Source organism: Salvelinus alpinus, chromosome 27, assembly GCF_045679555.1.
Source record: "Salvelinus alpinus chromosome 27, SLU_Salpinus.1, whole genome shotgun sequence".
NCBI lineage: Eukaryota > Metazoa > Chordata > Actinopteri > Salmoniformes > Salmonidae > Salvelinus > Salvelinus alpinus.
Genome location: NC_092112.1, coordinates 7064087 through 7084796, shown reverse-complemented (window position 1 = coordinate 7084796; position 20710 = coordinate 7064087). Strand labels below are relative to the sequence as shown.

Sequence of the window (20710 nt, the reverse complement as noted above, 5' to 3'; positions counted from 1 at the left end):
TAACAAGGGGGGGGGAGGGGGCAATTACTTTGTCACATAGGGCCATGAAGGTTCGGATAGCTTTTTCTCCCTTATTAATAAATAAAATCATCACTTAAAAACTGCATTTTGTGTTTACTTGGGTTATCTTTGTGTAATATTTAAATGTGTTTGATGATCTGAAACATTTAAATGTGACAAATGTGCAAAAGAAATATAAGTAATCAGGAAGGGGGCAAATACTTTTACCACAGCACTGTAAGTAAATGTGATTTTTCCGTTTTAAATGGTTAATACATTTGCAAGAATTTCCGAAAACCTGTTTTTGCTTTGCCATGATGGGGTATTGTGTGTAGATTGATGGGAAAAAAAACATTTTAATCAATTTTAGAATAAGGTTGTAACGTAACAAAATGTGTAAAAAGTCAAGGGGTCTGAATACATTCCCAATGCACTGGCATTAGCTAGCTAGCTATCTTTTAGATACACACTGTCAATCAATTTCGCCCTCTGCCATGGTAGTCTCTTCTAGACTGGTAACTTCAGCAGAGATAACGAACAAACAAAAACGTTTAGTCTTTGACTAGTGATAGCTAACTAACGTTAGCGAAAAATAGTATCTTCCACCCTTGTCTGGAAAACACTACAAATAATATTGTCGATATAGCTAACTCACGCTCTGTGTGTTGGTCGTGATGTTGAATGTGTATAAATAATCTATGGTTGGTTAGTTGGTTCTCAGCTGGCTAGCAATCTTGCTTCCAGTTTAGTGATGCTAGCTAACGGCAAGCTGACTATTAAAATGTCCATGTATACAGCTGGTTGAGTGCGGTCTTAGTACCAGCATCAGTTTGTGGTGGTAAATAGACGGCTACGAATAATATAGATAAACTCTCTTGGTAGTGTGGTCTACAGCTTATCATGAGGAATTGCTCGCCTGAGGTAGAATACCTCAAGTCATTAATATTAGTCATCGTGCACCAGAAGTTATTGACAAATAGACACACACCCCCACCCCTGGTCTTACCAGATATAGCTGTTCTGTCCTGCTGATGAAGGGAAACCCACCCAATCCGTGTCGTCATTCAGCCACGACATGGTGAAACATAAGATATAACTGTTTAATATCCCGTTGGCAGGATAGTCTCGAACGGAGCTCATCCAGTTTATTCTCCATGATTGCACGTTGGCCAACAGAACGGATGGTAGAGGCGAGGTTACCCACTCGCCGACGAATTCTCACAAGGCACCCTGAAGTCCGCCCCCTGTATTTCTGTCTTTTCTTCACGCGAATGAAGGGCCTGTCCTCCGGATAGCAGTATGTCCTTCGCGTCGGACTCATTAAAGGAACATCTTTGTCCAGTTGGAGGTGAGTAATCGCTGTTCTGATATCCAGAAGCTCTTTTCGGTCATAAGAGACGGCAGCAGCAACATTATCGGTAGGGTTATGCATTACGTTTAGCAGTGTGGTTAGGGTTATGCATTACGTTTAGCAATGTGGTTTGGGTTATGCATTACGGTTAGCAGTGTGGTTAGCAGTGTGGTTAGGGTTTATTTTTATTTTTTATTTAAATTGTATTATGTTCCCCTCATCCTACCACCCCTCCCCTAATTACAGTAAACTAATGGACAACAACACCTGGCCTTCTACTTCCAGTTTATACAGTCTGGTTTTCAGAGCTTTGCTATTTGTCCTAGCTACTGTCTCTCTCTCTGTCTGTGTCTCCTATGACCTTGTCAACAGCACGTCTCCTCCCCCTCTCTTCCTCTGTCAGCACCAGATCCACACTCTCATGTGAAGCTCAATGTTAGACAAACAGAGGAACAGATCATTCCTGAAAATGAAGCTGATGCGTTGATCAATATGTTATACAGTACTCTGAAGACTGTCCTCTACTGGGGCTACAGTCTATTGATCAGACACAGAATCCCCTGTGTCCTTGAAGGGAAAAGCCAACGGACATTTACTCCTGAAGTGTTGAACTGCTGCACCCACTGTAGTTATAATTTGACCCTGCTGGTTATCTATGAACGTTTGACCATCTTGAAGAACGATCTGGCCTAAATGGCAATGCCCTCCTATAATCTCCACCCGGCACAGCCAGTAGAGGACTGGTCACCCCTCAGAGCCTGGTTCCTCTCTACCCAGTACAGCCAGAAGAGGACTGGTCACCCCTCAGAGCCTGGTTCCTCTCTACCCAGTACAGCCAGTAGAGGACTGGTCACCCCTCAGAGCCTGGTTCCTCTCTACCCAGTACAGCCAGTAGAGGACTGGTCACCCCTCAGAGCCTGGTTCCTCTCTACCCCGTACAGCCAGAAGAGGACTGGTCACCCCTCAGAGCCTGGTTCCTCTCTACCCCGTACAGCCAGTAGAGGACTGGTCACCCCTCAGAGCCTGGTTCCTCTCTACCCAGCACAGCCAGAAGAGGACTGGTCACCCCTCAGAGCCTGGTTCCTCTCTACCCCGTACAGCCAGTAGAGGACTGGTCACCCCTCAGAGCCTGGTTCCTCTCTACCCAGTACAGCCAGAAGAGGACTGGTCACCCCTCAGAGCCTGGTTCCTCTCTACCCAGTACAGCCAGTAGAGGACTGGTCACCCCTCAGAGCCTGGTTCCTCTCTAGCCAGTACAGCCAGTAGAGGACTGGTCACCCCTCAGAGCCTGGTTCCTCTCTACCCAGTACAGCCAGTAGAGGACTGGTCACCCCTCAGAGCCTGGTTCCTCTCTACCCCGTACAGCCAGTAGAGGACTGGTCACCCCTCAGAGCCTGGTTCCTCTCTACCCAGTACAGCCAGAAGAGGACTGGTCACCCCTCAGAGCCTGGTTCCTCTCTACCCCGTACAGCCAGTAGAGGACTGGTCACCCCTCAGAGCCTGGTTCCTCTCTACCCAGTACAGCCAGTAGAGGACTGGTCACCCCTCAGAGCCTGGTTCCTCTCTACCCAGTACAGCCAGAAGAGGACTGGTCACCCCTCAGAGCCTGGTTCCTCTCTACCCAGTACAGCCAGTAGAGGACTGGTCACCCCTCAGAGCCTGGTTCCTCTCTACCCAGTACAGCCAGTAGAGGACTGGTCACCCCTCAGAGCCTGGTTCCTCTCTACCCAGTACAGCCAGTAGAGGACTGGTCACCCCTCAGAGCCTGGTTCCTCTCTACCCAGTACAGCCAGTAGAGGACTGGTCACCCCTCAGAGCCTGGTTCCTCTCTACCCAGTACAGCCAGTAGAGGACTGGTCACCCCTCAGAGCCTGGTTCCTCTCTACCCGGCACAGCCAGAAGAGGACTGGTCACCCCTCAGAGCCTGGTTCCTCTCTACCCAGTACAGCCAGTAGAGGACTGGTCACCCCTCAGAGTCTGGTTCCTCTCTACCCAGTACAGCCAGTAGAGGACTGGTCACCCCTCAGAGCCTGGTTCCTCTGGTCTACCCAGTACAGCCAGTAGAGGACTGGTCACCCCTCAGAGCCTGGTTCCTCTCTACCCGGCACAGCCAGAAGAGGACTGGTCACCCCTCAGAGCCTGGCTGAGACGATACCAGTATGACGATACTCGTTAATATCGTGGCAAGGAAACAAAACACAAAGTGGATTTCATTTCTTTAGGAAAACAGCCCTGATGTTGAAAACAAACATTATGTTGTTATCTAGAGTCTCATGTATTTATTTTCCAAGCTGTATTACATGTATATTTTACACACAGCAGGATTTTAAACAACCAAAGAGTTTGGTCTGCTTCGTGTTTTAATTTCACCATGGAAAATCTATCACGATACTGGTATCATCCTTGCCCTAGTTCCTTCCTAGGTTCCTGTCTTTCTAGAGAGGTTTCCTAGCCACTGTTGATGCTTTATAAAATACATTTGATTGGGAGCCGATTGCCTGGTCTGGTCTGTGCTTCTTTCAGTCCTGGTTGGAGTGTTCTGTTAATGTATGTGATCTGTCTCTGTGATTGGTTGAACAGCTCTGACCTATTGACCAGTTATGGAATGAATGTACAGAAGTCAACTCTGGTTTCATTTGACCTCAACGGCGACCTTGAAGTAAAGTAGCACTGGACAACAGCCATGTTGTCCAACTACATCTCAGATGACTGTTATTATATTATGGGTCTCTCTTCACTAATCCATTAGACCTGCCTATTTCCATGGTTACATCTGTCAGTAGGTGCAGTGGTTTCACAGTACAGGCTACATTATTACCATGGACAGACATAGGCTACATTATTACCATGGACAGACAGGCTCCATATAAACACATTATTACCATGGACAGACAGGCTCCATATAAACACATTATTACCCTGGACAGACAGGCTCCATATAAACACATTATTACCATGGACAGACAGGCTCCATATAAACACATTACCATGGACAGACAGGCTACATATAAACACATTATTACCATGGACAGACAGGCTCCATATAAACATATTACCATGGACAGACAGGCTCCATATAAACACATTATTACCATGGACAGACAGGCTCCATATAAACACATTATTACCATGGACAGACAGGCTCCATATAAACACATTATTACCATGGACAGACAGGCTCCATATAAACACATTATTACCCTGGACAGACAGGCTCCATATAAACACATTATTACCATGGACAGACAGGCTCCATATAAACACATTACCATGGACAGACAGGCTACATATAAACACATTATTACCATGGACAGACAGGCTCCATATAAACATATTACCATGGACAGACAGGCTCCATATAAACACATTATTACCCTGGACAGACAGGCTCCATATAAATACATTATTACCATGGACAGACAGGCTCCATATAAACACATTATTACCCTGGACAGACAGGCTCCATATAAATACATTATTACCATGGACAGACAGGTTCCATATAAATACATTATTACCATGGACAGACAGGTTCCATATAAACACATTATTATCATGGACAGACAGGCTCCATATAAACACATTATTACCATGGACAGACAGGCTCCATATAAACACATTATTACCCTGGACAGACAGGTTCCATATAAACACATTATTACCCTGGACAGACAGGCTCCATATAAATACATTATTACCATGGACAGACAGGCTCCATATAAACACATTATTACCCTGGACAGACAGGCTCCATATAAATACATTATTACCCTGGACAGACAGGTTCCATATAAACACATTATTACCCTGGACAGACAGGCTCCATATAAATACATTATTACCATGGACAGACAGGCTCCATATAAACACATTATTACCCTGGACAGACAGGCTCCATATAAATACATTATTACCATGGACAGACAGGTTCCATATAAATACATTATTACCATGGACAGACAGGTTCCATGTAAACACATTATTACCCTGGACAGACAGGCTACATATAAACACATTATTATCATGGACAGACAGGCTCCATATAAATACATTATTAGTAATGCCCTTCTGATTACAGGAGTTCTAGGTCAGACTAACCAACAAACAGATGTAGACTACCAGCCATCATATGTGCACTATATGTCCAGCATTGAATAGATTATTGTCATTAATCATTAGGCCCTGCAGGTGCCCCAGACTGACTGACAGGCCTGAGGGGAACGAGCTCATCGAAAAACATTACATGATAACGACTGTTTAAACGACTGACCCTGATTTGTTTAAACCTCCTCCTCCGTAGCTAAGTAAAGGGCTCTAGGGGAGGGGTTTTATCCTGGCTGAGGGGGGAGGGGTTTTATCCTGGCTGAGGGGGGAGGGGTTTTATCCTGGCTGAGGGGGGAGGGGTTTTATCCTGGCTGAGGGGGGAGGGGTTTTATCCTGGCTGAGGGGGGAGGGGTTTCATATATATATTTTTTCTCCTATTCTTCCTCTGTGTGATTTATTTACCAGATACTGTAGAAAACAAACCACGTTTCCATTCATCATTTTTACATCATACCGTATAAAAAAATAATCATGACAGCTGTGATGCAAACAGGAAGTTTCTGCTACAATTTGTTCTAAATGATGACAGATCATTTGTTCATTCAACATTGGTGGGATCTTTTTGTGTCTGTAAAATTAATTATGCGGGGAAATGGCGGTTGAAACACTTTTATGCACAAATATTAATATAATAACCGTCATATCGAAGTAAACTTGGAGTCAGGCATGATACACTACATGGTCCAAAGTATGTGGACACCCCTTCAAATTAGTGGATTCTGCTATTTCAGACACACCCGTTGCTGACCGGTGTATAAAATAGAGCACAATGCCATGCAATCTCCATAGAAACATTGGCAGTATTATGGTCTTACTGAAGAGCTCAGTGACTTTCAACGTGGCACCGTCATAGGATGCCACATTTCCAACAAGTCAGCTCGTCAAATTTGTTAGAGCTGCCCCGGTCAACTGTAAGTGCTGATATTGTGAAGTGGAAAGGTCTAGGAGCAACAACGGCTCAGCCGCAAAGTGGTAGGCCACACAAGCTCACAGAACGGTACCGCCGAGTGCTGAAGCACATAGCGTGTATAAATCGTCTGTCCTCAGTTGCAACACTCACTACCGAGTTCCAAACTGCCTCTGGATGCAACGTCATCACAATAACTGTTCGTCGGGAGCTTCGTGAAATGGGTTTCCATGGCCGAGCAGCCGCACACAAGCCTAAGATCACCGTGCACAATGCCAAGCTAGAGTGGTGTAAACGCCTTCTCTGGAGTGATGAATCACCATATGGAATAATGGTCTGGGGCTGTTTTTCATGGTTCGGGCCTCTTAGTTCGCTACAACACACGATGACATTCTACACGATGACATTCTACACGATGACATTCTACACGATGACATTCTACACGATGACATTCTACACGATGACATTCTACACGATGACATTCTAGTTTGGGGAAGGCCCTTTTCTATTTTAGCATGACAATTCCCCCGTTCACAAAGCCATGTCCATACACAAATGGTTTGTCTAGATCGTTATGGAAGAACTTGACTGGCCTGCACAGAGTCCTGACCTCAACCACATTTAAACACCTTTGGGATGAATAGGAACACCAACTGCGAGCCAGGCTTAATCGCCCAACATCAGTGCCCGACCTCACTAATTCTCTTCTGGCTGAATGGAAGCAAGTCCCCACAGCAATGTTCCATCATCTAGTGGAAAGCCTTCCCAGAAGAGTGGAGGCTGTTATAGCAGCAATGTTCCAACATATAGTGGAAAGCCTTCCCAGAAGAGTGGAGGCTGTTATAGCAGCAATGTTCCAACATCTAGTTGAAAGCCTTCCCAGAAGAGTGGAGGCTGTTATAGCAGCAATGTTCCAACATCTAGTGGAAAGTCTTCCCAGAAGAGTGGAGGCTGTTATAGCAGCAATGTTCCAACATCTAGTGGAAAGTCTTCCCAGAAGAGTGGAGGCTGTTATAGCAGCAATGTTCCAACATCTAGTGGAAAGTCTTCCCAGAAGAGTGGAGGCTGTTATAGCAGCAATGTTCCAACATCTAGTGGAAAGCCTTCCCAGAAGAGTGGAGGATGTTATAGCAGCAATGTTCCAACATCTAGTGGAAAGCCTTCCCAGAAGAGTGGAGGCTGTTATAGCAGCAATGTTCCAACATCTAGTGGAAAGCCTTCCCAGAAGAGTGGAGGCTGTTATAGCAGCAATGTTCCAACATCTAGTAGAAAGCCTTCCCAGAAGAGTGGAGGCTGTCATAGCAGCAATGTTCCAACATCTAGTGGAAAGCCTTCCCAGAAGAGTGGAGGCTGTTATAGCAGCAATGTTCCAACATCTAGTGGAAAGCCTTCCCAGAAGAGTGGAGGCTGTTATAGCAGCAATGTTCCAACATCTAGTGGAAAGCCTTCCCAGAAGAGTGGAGGCTGTTATAGCAGCAATGTTCCAACATCTAGTGGAAAGCCTCCCCAGAAGAGTGGAGGCTGTTATAGCAGCAATGTTCCAACATCTAGTGGAAAGCCTTCCCAGAAGAGTGGAGGCTGTCATAGCAGCAATGTTCCAACATCTAGTGGAAAGCCTTCCCAGAAGAGTGGAGGCTGTCATAGCAGCAATGTTCCAACATCTAGTGGAAAGCCTTCCCAGAAGAGTGGAGGCTGTTATAGCAGCAATGTTCCAACATCTAGTGGAAAGCCTTCCCAGAAGAGTGGAGGCTGTTATAGCAGCAATGTTCCAACATCTAGTGGAAAGCCTTCCCAGAAGAGTGGAGGCTGTTATAGCAGCAATGTTCCAACATCTAGTGGAAAGCCTTCCCAGAAGAGTGGAGGCTGTTATAGCAGCAATGTTCCAACATCTAGTGGAAAGCCTTCCCAGAAGAGTGGAGGCTGTCATAGCAGCAATGTTCCAACATCTAGTGGAAAGCCTTCCCAGAAGAGTGGAGGCTGTTATAGCAGCAATGTTCCAACATCTAGTGGAAAGCCTTCCCAGAAGAGTGGAGGCTGTTATAGCAGCAATGTTCCAACATCTAGTGGAAAGCCTTCCCAGAAGAGAGGAGGCTGTTATAGCAGCAATGTTCCAACATCTAGTGGAAAGCCTTCCCAGAAGAGTGGAGGCTGTTATAGCAGCAATGTTCCAACATCTAGTGGAAAGCCTTCCCAGAAGAGAGGAGGCTGTTATAGCAGCAATGTTCCAACATCTAGTGGAAAGCCTTCCCAGAAGAGTGGAGGCTGTTATAGCAGCAATGTTCCAACATCTAGTGGAAAGCCTTCCCAGAAGAGTGGAGGCTGTTATAGCAGCAATGTTCCAACATCTAGTGGAAAGCCTTCCCAGAAGAGTGGAGGCTGTTATAGCAGCAATGTTCCAACATCTAGTGGAAAGCCTTCCCAGAAGAGAGGAGGCTGTTATAGCAGCAATGTTCCAACATCTAGTGGAAAGCCTTCCCAGAAGAGTGGAGGCTGTTATAGCAGCAATGTTCCAACATCTAGTGGAAAGTCTTCCCAGAAGAGTGGAGGCTGTTATAGCAGCAATGTTCCAACATCTAGTGGAAAGTCTTCCCAGAAGAGTGGAGGCTGTTATAGCAGCAATGTTCCAACATCTAGTGGAAAGCCTTCCCAGAAGAGTGGAGGCTGTCATAGCAGCAAAGAGTGGGACCAAATCCTTATTAATTAATGCCTATGATTTTGGAATGATATGCTCAGGCAAACAGGTGTCCACATTCTGTTGGCCATGTAGAGTATGTTGTGTGGTCCTCCCACTACGACTAGGGACACCATGCACTTTATTAAGGTACGGATTAAATAAGTTCTGATGAAATTCACAGCTTGATGCTCCTTTCCAATAAACATCGAGGATCTTATTCTGGTGCCATGATAATCTATACTTGACTGTCTCTTATCCCTAAAAATGTCATGTAGACGAGCCTACCCACACAGCCTGCCTGTATCTGCCAGCTGTTGGCTAGAGCGCCAAGACCACAGTAGGCACATTTCCTATTACAGTTTTTGTGACAAGAATCGGTAGAGTTGGAAATGCCTTGAACTTTAGGTTTTAATTTGGTGCAAAAAAAAGCTTAAAGTATATTTTATTTACACTACGTCATCACGTAGTTATTTTACCCCAACCGGTCCGTTGGGTGGAAACACCGGTGGGACAATGCACATATTTTCCTCATGCGGATTTCAGAATATTTGCATGAAAACATGTTCCCAATTAGATAGATGCCTAGATACTGCTAGATGCTGACTGGAATAGATTCAAAACATACACAGATAAGTGTGTGTGTGTGTGTGTGTGTACACGCATCTGTCAGTATTTAAGAGGTGCTTGTCAACACCTCTGTTGTGTTGTGAAACTGATTATGTATCGCGCTACATTACAACACACACAGCTGGCCCGGTGCCAAATATCTGACTTAAAACAAGGAGAAAAGGTCAGACAGAGGTTGTTAAGACTCCTCCCTCTCTCTCTCTCTCTCTCTCTCTCTCTCTCTCTCTCTCTCTCTCTCTCTCTCTCTCTCTCTCTCTCTCTCTCTCTCTCTCTCTCTCTCTCTCTCTCTCTCTCTCTCTCTCTCTCTCTCTCTCTCTCTCTCTGTCTCTCTCTCTCTCTCTCTGTCTCTCTCTCTCTCTCTCTCTCTCTCTCTCTCTCTCTCTCTCTCTCTCTCTCTCTCTCTCTCTCTCTCTCTCTCTCTCTCTCTCTCTCTGTCTCTCTCTCTCTCTCTCTCTCTCTCTCTCTCTCTCTCTCTCTCTCTCTCTCTCTCTCTCTCTCTCTCTCTCTCTCGCATTCTCTCTCTCTCTCCCTCTCTCCCTCTCTCTTTCTCGCATTCTCTCTCTCCTCATATTTTCCTATTCCTCCCCAGAGAGACCAGGAAGATACAACCCTTTATAGAGACATCACTAGAGAGAGACCCTTTATAGAGACATCACTAGAGAGAGACCCTTTATAGAGACATCACTAGAGAGAGACCCTTTATAGAGACATCACTAGAGAGAGACCCTTTATAGAGACATCACTAGAGAGAGACCCTTTATAGAGACATCACTAGAGAGAGACCCTTTATAGAGACATCACTAGAGAGAGAGACCCTTTATAGAGACATCACTAGAGAGAGACCCTTTATAGAGACCTCACTAGAGAGAGACCCTTTATAGAGACATCACTAGAGAGAGAGACCCTTTATAGAGACATCACTAGAGAGAGGCCCTTTATAGAGACATCACGAGAGAGACCCTTTATAGAGACATCACTAGAGAGAGACCCTTTATAGAGACATCACTAGAGAGAGACCCTTTATAGAGACATCACTAGAGAGAGAGACCCTTTATAGAGACATCACTAGAGAGAGACCCTTTATAGAGACATCACTAGAGAGAGAGACCCTTTATAGAGAAATCACTAGAGAGAGAGACCCTTTATAGAGACATCACTAGAGAGAGACCCTTTATAGAGACATCACTAGAGAGAGACCCTTTATAGAGACATCACTAGAGAGAGACCCTTTATAGAGACATCACTAGAGAGAGACCAGCCAGTCAATATGCAGGTTGTTTAAGACTTTTTAATGGGTTATAAACAATAACACCATTATTTTATGGGGTTTAAACAATAACACCATTATTTTATGGGTTTTAAACATTAACACCATTATGTTATGGGTTTTAAACAATAACACCATTATTTAATGGGTTATCAACATTAACACCATTACTTAATGGGTTATCAACATTAACACCATTATTTAAGGGGTTATCAACATTAACACCATTATTTTATGGGTTATCAACATTAACACCATTATTTTATGGGTTTTAAACAATAACACCATTATTTTATGGGTTATCAACATTAACACCATTATTTTATGGGTTATAAACATTAACACCATTATTTTATGGGTTATCAACATTAACACCATTATTTTATGGGTTATCAACATTAACACCATTATTTTATGGGTTATAAACATTAACACCATTATTTTATGGGTTATCAACATTAACACCATTATTTTATGGGTTATAGACATTAACACCATTATTTTATGGGTTATAAACATTAACACCATTATTTTAAAGACTCACAGCCTTCTTTCTGTTCTTAGTAGTTAGTTGTTTCTTCACTTCTTCATTACACAGCTCACCATGTCCCTTCACTGTTCTTTAATCCTGTTCAGTTTGATTCACTTACTGTTTCTTCATTACACAGATCACTGTGTCCCTTCATCCATGTATTTAGGGAATATAGAGGGAGGGGAGGGGAGAGGAGGGGAGGGGAGAGGAGAGGAGGGGAGAGGAGAGGAGGGGAGAGGAGAGGAGAGGAGAGGGAGGGGATAGGAGGAGAGGAGAGGAGAGGAGAGGAGGAACGAGGAGGAGGAGGAGAGGAGAGGAGGAACGAGGAGAGGGAGAGGAGAGGAGAGGAGAGAAGAGGAGGGGAGGGGAGAGGAGAAGAGAGGAGAGAGGAGAGAGGGAGAGAGATCTTCTCTCTTTAACCTTTCCCTTCCTCTACCACTCTCTCTGTCTCAATGGGGGAGGGATCTTCCCTTCTCTCTCACCTTGTTGCGCAGCAGATTAGAAGGCTGAGCTATGACATTTTCCTAACGCCCACTCCTCCTCCTGTTACACCTCCTCATCATCATCATCATGTGCTCAGCCCCACAGACCTCATATAATCACCATGAACCACTTATCTCTCTCTCATTCTGCTGTGTGTTCTATATTCTACATATTGCAGGACTGTGCCCCCGTTTTGGTTCCTAGAAGGTTCTATCGCTTCATATACCATAGGGGTTCTTCTTCTCTGTACTCAACCAAATATAGAACCCTAGGGGTTCTTCTTCACTGCACTCAACCAAATATAGAACCAAGAGTTCCTCTGCACTGAACCAAATATAGAACCCTAGGGGTTCTTCTTCTCTGTACTGAACCAAATATAGAACCCTAGGGGTTCTTCTTCTCTGTACTGAACCAAATATAGAACCCTAGGGGTTCTTCTTCTCTGTACTGAACCAAATATAGAACCATAGGGGTTCTTCTTCTCTGTACTGAACCAAATATAGAACCCTAGGGGTTCTTCTTCTCTGTACTGAACCAAATATAGAACCCTAGGGGTTCTTCTTCTCTGTACTGAACCAAATATAGAACCCTAGGGGTTCTTCTTCTCTGTACTGAACCAAATATAGAACCAAGAGTTCCTCTGCACTGAACCAAATATAGAACCCTAGGGGTTCTTCTTCTCTGTACTGAACCAAATATAGAACCCTAGGGGTTCTTCTTCTCTGCACTGAACCAAATATAGAACCCTAGGGGTTCTTCTTCTCTGCACTGAACCAAATATAGAACCCTAGGGGTTCTTCTTCTCTGCACTGAACCAAATATAGAACCCTAGGGGTTCTTCTTCTCTGCACTGAACCAAATTTGGAACCCTAGGGGTTCTTCTTCTCTGCACTGAACCAAATATAGAACCCTAGGGGTTCTTCTTCTCTGTAATGAACCAAATATAGAACCCTAGGGGTTCTTCTTCTCTGTACTGAACCAAATATAGAACCCTAGGGGTTCTTCTTCTCTGTACTGAACCAAATATAGAACCCTAGGGGTTCTTCTTCACTGCACTGAACCAAATATAGAACCCTAGGGGTTCTTCTTCTCTGCACTGAACCAAATTTGGAACCCTAGGGGTTCTTCTTCTCTGCACTGAACCAAATATAGAACCCTAGGGGTTCTTCTTCTCTGTAATGAACCAAATATAGAACCCTAGGGGTTCTTCTTCTCTGTACTGAACCAAATATAGAACCCTAGGGGTTCTTCTTCTCTGTACTGAACCAAATATAGAACCCTAGGGGTTCTTCTTCACTGTACTGAACCAAATATAGAACCCTAGGGGTTCTTCTTCTCTGCACTGAACCAAATATAGAACCCTAGGGGTTCTTCTTCTCTGCACTGAACCAAATATAGAACCCTAGGGGTTCTTCTTCACTGCACTGAACCAAATATAGAACCAAGAGTTCCTCTGCACTGAACCGAATATAGAACCCTAGGGGTTCTTCTTCACTGCACTGAACCAAATATAGAACCAAGAGTTCCTCTGCACTGAACCAAATATAGAACCCTAGGGGTTCTTCTTCTCTGTACTGAACCAAATATAGAACCCTAGGGGTTCTTCTTCTCTGCACTGAACCAAATATAGAACCCTAGGGGTTCTTCTTCACTGCACTGAACCAAATATAGAACCCTAGGGGTTCTTCTTCACTGCACTGAACCAAATATAGAACCCTAGGGGTTCTTCTTCTCTGTACTGAACCAAATATAGAACCCTAGGGGTTCTTCTTCTCTGCACTGAACCAAATATAGAACCCTAGGGGTTCTTCTTCTCTGCACTGAACCAAATATAGAACCCTAGGGGTTCTTCTTCTCTGCACTGAACCAAATATAGAACCCTAGGGGTTCTTCTTCTCTGCACTGAACCAAATTTGGAACCCTAGGGGTTCTTCTTCTCTGCACTGAACCAAATATAGAACCCTAGGGGTTCTTCTTCTCTGTAATGAACCAAATATAGAACCCTAGGGGTTCTTCTTCTCTGTACTGAACCAAATATAGAACCCTAGGGGTTCTTCTTCTCTGTACTGAACCAAATATAGAACCCTAGGGGTTCTTCTTCACTGCACTGAACCAAATATAGAACCCTAGGGGTTCTTCTTCTCTGCACTGAACCAAATTTGGAACCCTAGGGGTTCTTCTTCTCTGCACTGAACCAAATATAGAACCCTAGGGGTTCTTCTTCTCTGTAATGAACCAAATATAGAACCCTAGGGGTTCTTCTTCTCTGTACTGAACCAAATATAGAACCCTAGGGGTTCTTTTTCTCTGTACTGAACCAAATATAGAACCCTAGGGGTTCTTCTTCACTGTACTGAACCAAATATAGAACCCTAGGGGTTCTTCTTCTCTGCACTGAACCAAATATAGAACCCTAGGGGTTCTTCTTCTCTGCACTGAACCAAATATAGAACCCTAGGGGTTCTTCTTCACTGCACTGAACCAAATATAGAACCAAGAGTTCCTCTGCACTGAACCGAATATAGAACCCTAGGGGTTCTTCTTCACTGCACTGAACCAACTATAGAACCAAGAGTTCCTCTGCACTGAACCGAATATAGAACCCTAGGGGTTCTTCTTCTCTGCACTGAACCAAATATAGAACCCTAGGGGTTCTTCTTCTCTGCACTGAACCAAATATAGAACCCTAGGGGTTCTTCTTCTCTGCACTGAACCAAATATAGAACCCTAGGGGTTCTTCTTCTCTGCACTGAACCAAATATAGAACCCTAGGGGTTCTTCTTCTCTGTACTGAACCAAATATAGAACCCTAGGGGTTCTTCTTCTCTGTACTGCACCAAATATAGAACCCTAGGGGTTCTTCTTCTCTGCACTGAACCAAATATAGAACCCTAGGGGTTCTTCTTCACTGCACTGAACCAAATATAGAACCAAGAGTTCCTCTGCACTGAACCGAATATAGAACCCTAGGGGTTCTTCTTCACTGCACTCAACCAAATATAGAACCCTAGGGGTTCTTCTTCACTGCACTCAACCAAATATAGAACCCTAGGGGTTCTTCTTCTCTGTACTGAACCAAATATAGAACCCTAGGGGTTCTTCTTCTCTGCACTGAACCAAATTTGGAACCCTAGGGGTTCTTCTTCTCTGCACTGAACCAAAAATAGAACCCTAGGGGTTATTCTTCTCTGTACTGAACCAAATATAGAACCCTAGGGGTTCTTCTTCTCTGCACTGAACCAAATATAGAACCCTAGGGGTTCTTCTTCTCTGCACTGAACCAAATATAGAACCCTAGGGGTTCTTCTTCACTGCACTGAACCAAATATAGAACCAAGAGTTCCTCTGCACTGAACCGAATATAGAACCCTAGGGGTTCTTCTTCACTGCACTGAACCAAATATAGAACCCTAGGGGTTCTTCTTCTCTGCACTGAACCAAATATAGAACCCTAGGGGTTATTCTTCTCTGTACTGAACCAAATATAGAACCCTAGGGGTTCTTCTTCTCTGCACTGAACCAAATATAGAACCCTAGGGGTTCTTCTTCTCTGCACTGAACCAAATATAGAACCCTAGGGGTTCTTCTTCTCTGCACTGAACCAAATATAGAACCCTAGGGGTTCTTCTTCTCTGCACTGAACCGAATATAGAACCCTAGGGGTTCTTCTTCTCTGTACTGAACCAAATATAGAACCCTAGGGGTTCTTCTTCTCTGCACTGAACCGAATATAGAACCCTAGGGGTTCTTCTTCTCTGTACTGAACCAAATATAGAACCCTAGGGGTTCTTCTTCTCTGTACTGAACCAAATATAGAACCCTAGGGGTTCTTCTTCTCTGTACTCAACCAAATATAGAACCCTAGGGGTTCTTCTTCACTGCACTCAACCAAATATAGAACCAAGAGTTCCTCTGCACTGAACCGAATATAGAACCCTAGGGGTTCTTCTTCACTGCACTGAACCAAATATAGAACCCTAGGGGTTCTTCTTCTCTGCACTGAACCAAATATAGAACCCTAGGGGTTCTTCTTCTCTGCACTGAACCAAATATAGAACCCTAGGGGTTCTTCTTCTCTGCACTGAACCAAATATAGAACCCTAGGGGTTCTTCTTCTCTGCACTGAACCAAATATAGAACCCTAGGGGTTCTTCTTCTCTGCACTGAACCAAATATAGAACCCTAGGGGTTCTTCTTCTCTGCACTCAACCAAATATAGAACCCTAGGGGTTCTTCTTCTCTGCACTGAACCAAATATAGAACCGAGAGTTCCTCTGCACTGAACCAAATATAGAACCGAGAGTTCCTCTGCACTGAACTAAATATAGAACCAAGAGTTCCTCTGCACTGAACCAAATATAGAACAAAGAGTTCCTCTGCACTGAACCAAATATAGAACCGAGAGTTCCTCTGCACTGAACCAAATATAGAACCGAGAGTTCCTCTGCACTGAACCAAATATAGAACTGAGAGTTCCTCTGCACTGAACCAAATATAGAACCTAGAGTTCCTCTGCACTGAACCAAATATAGAACCGAGAGTTCCTCTGCACTGAACCAAATATAGAACCAAGAGTTCCTCTGCACTGAACCAAATATAGAACCTAGAGTTCCTCTGTACTGAACCAAATATAGAACCAAGAGTTCCTCTGCACTGAACCAAATATAGAACCGAGAGTTCCTCTGCACTGAACCAAATATAGAACCGAGAGTTCCTCTGCACTGAACCAAATATAGAACCGAGAGTTCCTCTGCACTGAACCTAATATAGAACCGAGAGTTCCTCTGCACTGAACCAAATATAGAACCGAGAGTTCCTCTGCACTGAACCAAATATAGAACCGAGAGTTCCTCTGCACTGAACCAAATATAGAACCGAGAGTTCCTCTGCACTGAACCAAATATAGAACCCCAAGAGTTCTTCTGTACTGAACCAAATATAGAACCAAGAGTTCCTCTGCACTGAACCAAATATAGAACCCCAGGAGTTCCTCTGCACTGAACCAAATATAGAACCAAGAGTTCCTCTGCACTGAACCAAATATAGAACCAAGAGTTCCTCTGTACTGAACCAAATATAGAACCAAGAGTTCCTCTGCACTGAACCAAATATAGAACCAAGAGTTCCTCTGTACTGAACCAAATATAGAACCAAGAGTTCCTCTGCACTGAACCAAATATAGAACCAAGAGTTCCTCTGCACTGAACCAAATATAGAACCAAGAGTTCCTCTGCACTGAACCAAATATAGAACCAAGAGTTCCTCTGTACTGAACCAAATATAGAACCAAGAGTTCCTCTGCACTGAACCAAATATAGAACCAAGAGTTCCTCTGCACTGAACCAAATATAGAACCAAGAGTTCCTCTGTACTGAACCAAATATAGAACCAAGAGTTCCTCTGCACTGAACCAAATATAGAACCAAGAGTTCCTCTGCACTGAACCAAATATAGAACCAAGAGTTCCTCTGCACTGAACCAAATATAGAACCAAGAGTTCCTCTGTACTGAACCAAATATAGAACCAAGAGTTCCTCTGCACTGAACCAAATATAGAACCAAGAGTTCCTCTGCACTGAACCAAATATAGAACCAAGAGTTCCTCTGCACTGAACCAAATATAGAACCAAGAGTTCCCTCTGTACTGAACCAAATATAGAACCCCAAGAGTTCCTCTGCACTGAACCAAATATAGAACCAAGAGTTCCTCTGCACTGAGCCAAATATAGAACCAAGAGTTCCTCTGCACTGAGCCAAATATAGAACCAAGAGTTCCTCTGCACTGAACCAAATATAGAACCAAGAGTTCCTCTGCACTGAACCAAATATAGAACCAAGAGTTCCTCTGCACTGAACCAAATATAGAACCAAGAGTTCCTCTGCACTGAACCAAATATAGAACCAAGAGTTCCTCTGCACTGAACCAAATATAGAACCAAGAGTTCCTCTGCGCTGAACCAAATATAGAACCAAGAGTTCCTCTGCGCTGAACCAAATATAGAACCAAGAGTTCCTCTGCACTGAACCAAATATAGAACCAAGAGTTCCTCTGCACTGAACCAAATATAGAACCAAGAGTTCCTCTGCACTGAACCAAATATAGAACCAAGAGTTCCTCTGCACTGAACCAAATATAGAACCAAGAGTTCCTCTGCACTGAACCAAATATAGAACCAAGAGTTCCTCTGCACTGAACCAAATATAGAACCAAGAGTTCCTCTGCACTGAACCAAATATAGAACCAAGAGTTCCTTTGCACTGAACCAAATATAGAACCAAGAGTTCCTCTGCACTGAACCAAATATAGAACCAAGAGTTCCTCTGCACTGAACCAAATATAGAACCAAGAGTTCCTCTGCACTGAACCAAATATAGAACCAAGAGTTCCTCTGCACTGAACCAAATATAGAACCAAGAGTTCCTCTGCACTGAACCAAATATAGAACCAAGAGTTCCTTTGCACTGAACCAAATATAGAACCAAGAGTTCCTCTGCACTGAACCAAATATAGAACCAAGAGTTCCTCTGCACTGAACCAAATATAGAACCAAGAGTTCCTCTGCACTGAACCAAATATAGAACCAAGAGTTCCTCTGCACTGAACCAAATATAGAACCAAGAGTTCCTCTGCACTGAACCAAATATAGAACCAAGAGTTCCTCTGCACTGAACCAAATATAGAACCAAGAGTTCCTCTGCACTGAACCAAATATAGAACCAAGAGTTCCTCTGCACTGAACCAAATATAGAACCAAGAGTTCCTCTGCACTGAACCAAATATAGAACCAAGAGTTCCTCTGCACTGAACCAAATATAGAACCCCAAGAGTTCCTCTGTACTGAACCAAATATAGAACCAAGAGTTCCTCTGCACTGAACCAAAATGTGTTCCATATAGAATTTGGAACATTCAAAATCACAGCGAGATTATACAGCCTTCAGTGTTATCATATGGTTGGTCACAATGTTATAGATTAGATATTTATTTCTGAATCAATAGTTGTTTTTAAATCGTTACGTTATATTGTATACAGCGCAGAAAGACATCTCTTTACCTGGGTGGGTACTGTAAAGAAGAGTTGATCATGAGAAATACAGTGTAAGGTACCATTGATGAATTATGGCTGCTAATAACAGTCATATTCCTAGCGAAGAATATAATGGAATAAACAATGAAATCATTATATGCAAACATAGTTTGTTAGCGGTGGTGCGTGCTAATAGTGTTTCAATCGGTGACGTCACTCGCTTTGAGACCTAGAAGTAGGTGTTCCCCTTGCAGCGGCTTTTGTGGAGCGATGGGTAACGATACTTCGTGGGTGACTGTTGTTGATGTGTGCAGAGGGTCCCTGGTTCGCGCCCGGGTCGGGGCGAGGAGAGGGACGGACGCTATACTGTTACACAGACATATACATCTAATGCTGCGCATGTAGCTGACCCAACGTTACAACGTAGTGATTGGTTGTAGCTGACCCAACGTTACAACGTAGTGATTGGTTGTAGCTGACCCAACGTTACAACGTAGTGATTAGTGCTTTGGACCGACTGATGGTAACATGTCTACGAACTGATGGTAACATGTCTACGAACTTCATCAGAAATCTGTCAAGCTATGCTAAATAAGTGACAAGCTACATGGTGTTTATCAGTGTATTACCCCAACATCCTTAGCTTGCTAGCTAACATTACATCCATGTGTTTACCAGTGAAGCTAGCTAGCAGCAGGCAGGCTACAACAAGCTGGGTTTACACAACCAACGGATTTCTGCACGTGCTGGAGAAGTGTGCCCTACACGGATGAATCCCAGTTTCAACCTGTTCCCGGGCAGATGGCGTGGTGAGGGCAAGAGGTTTTCTGATGTCAACGTTTTGAACAGAGTGCCCCATGGTGGCGTTGGGGTTCTGGGTATGAGCAGCCATGAAGCTACGGACAAGGAACACAATTTGGATGAACAGAGATACCTTGACGACATCCTGTAGCCCACTGTCGTCCTTGATCTTCCTATGTAATACTTTCTGGTGTTTGTATCACTGACTGGGTGTGTCTTGTGTTGCAGGAAGAGGAGATGCCGGAGGTAGAGATAGATATTGATGACCTGCTGGAAATCAACAGTGAAGATGAGAGAGCTGTCAAACTACAGGTAAATATTGTATTTATTTATTTTTGGGGCGGGGGGGGTAGATCATGTATATCTCACTAGGTCAGGATATTAAACCTCCTCCATGTATATCTCACTAGGTCAGGATATTAAACCTCCTCCATGTATATCTCACTAGGTCAGGATATTAAACCTCCTCCATGTATATCTCACTAGGTCAGGATATTAAACCTCCATGTATATCTCACTAGGTCAGGATATTAAACCTCCATGTATATCTCACTAGGTCAGGATATTAAACCTCCTCCATGTATATCTCACTAGGTCAGGATATTAAACCTCCTCCATGTATATCTCACTAGGTCAGGATATTAAACCTCCTCCATGTATATCTCACTAGGTCAGGATATTAAACCTCCTCCATGTATATCTCACTAGGTCAGGATATTAAACCTCCTCCATGTATATCTCACTAGGTCAGGATATTAAACCTCCTCCATGTATATCTCACTAGGTCAGGATATTAAACCTCCTCCATGTATATCTCACTAGGTCAGGATATTAAACCTCCATGTATATCTCACTAGGTCAGGATATTAAACCTCCTCCATGTATATCTCACTAGGTCAGGATATTAAACCTCCTCCATGTATATCTCACTAGGTCA

At 43.8% G+C, this 20710-nt stretch overlaps 1 protein-coding gene across 1 annotated transcript in view; it reads left to right on the top strand.

Annotated features, from left to right (window-relative positions):
• LOC139555807 (protein phosphatase 1 regulatory subunit 14C-like) overlaps positions 1-20710 on the top strand; it is a 43346-nt gene that overhangs the window by 9817 nt on the left and 12819 nt on the right. The window contains exon 2 of the mRNA XM_071369206.1: positions 20002-20085. Within this exon, the coding sequence (XP_071225307.1) occupies positions 20002-20085 (84 nt within the window). The remainder of the gene's footprint in view (positions 1-20001; positions 20086-20710) is intronic.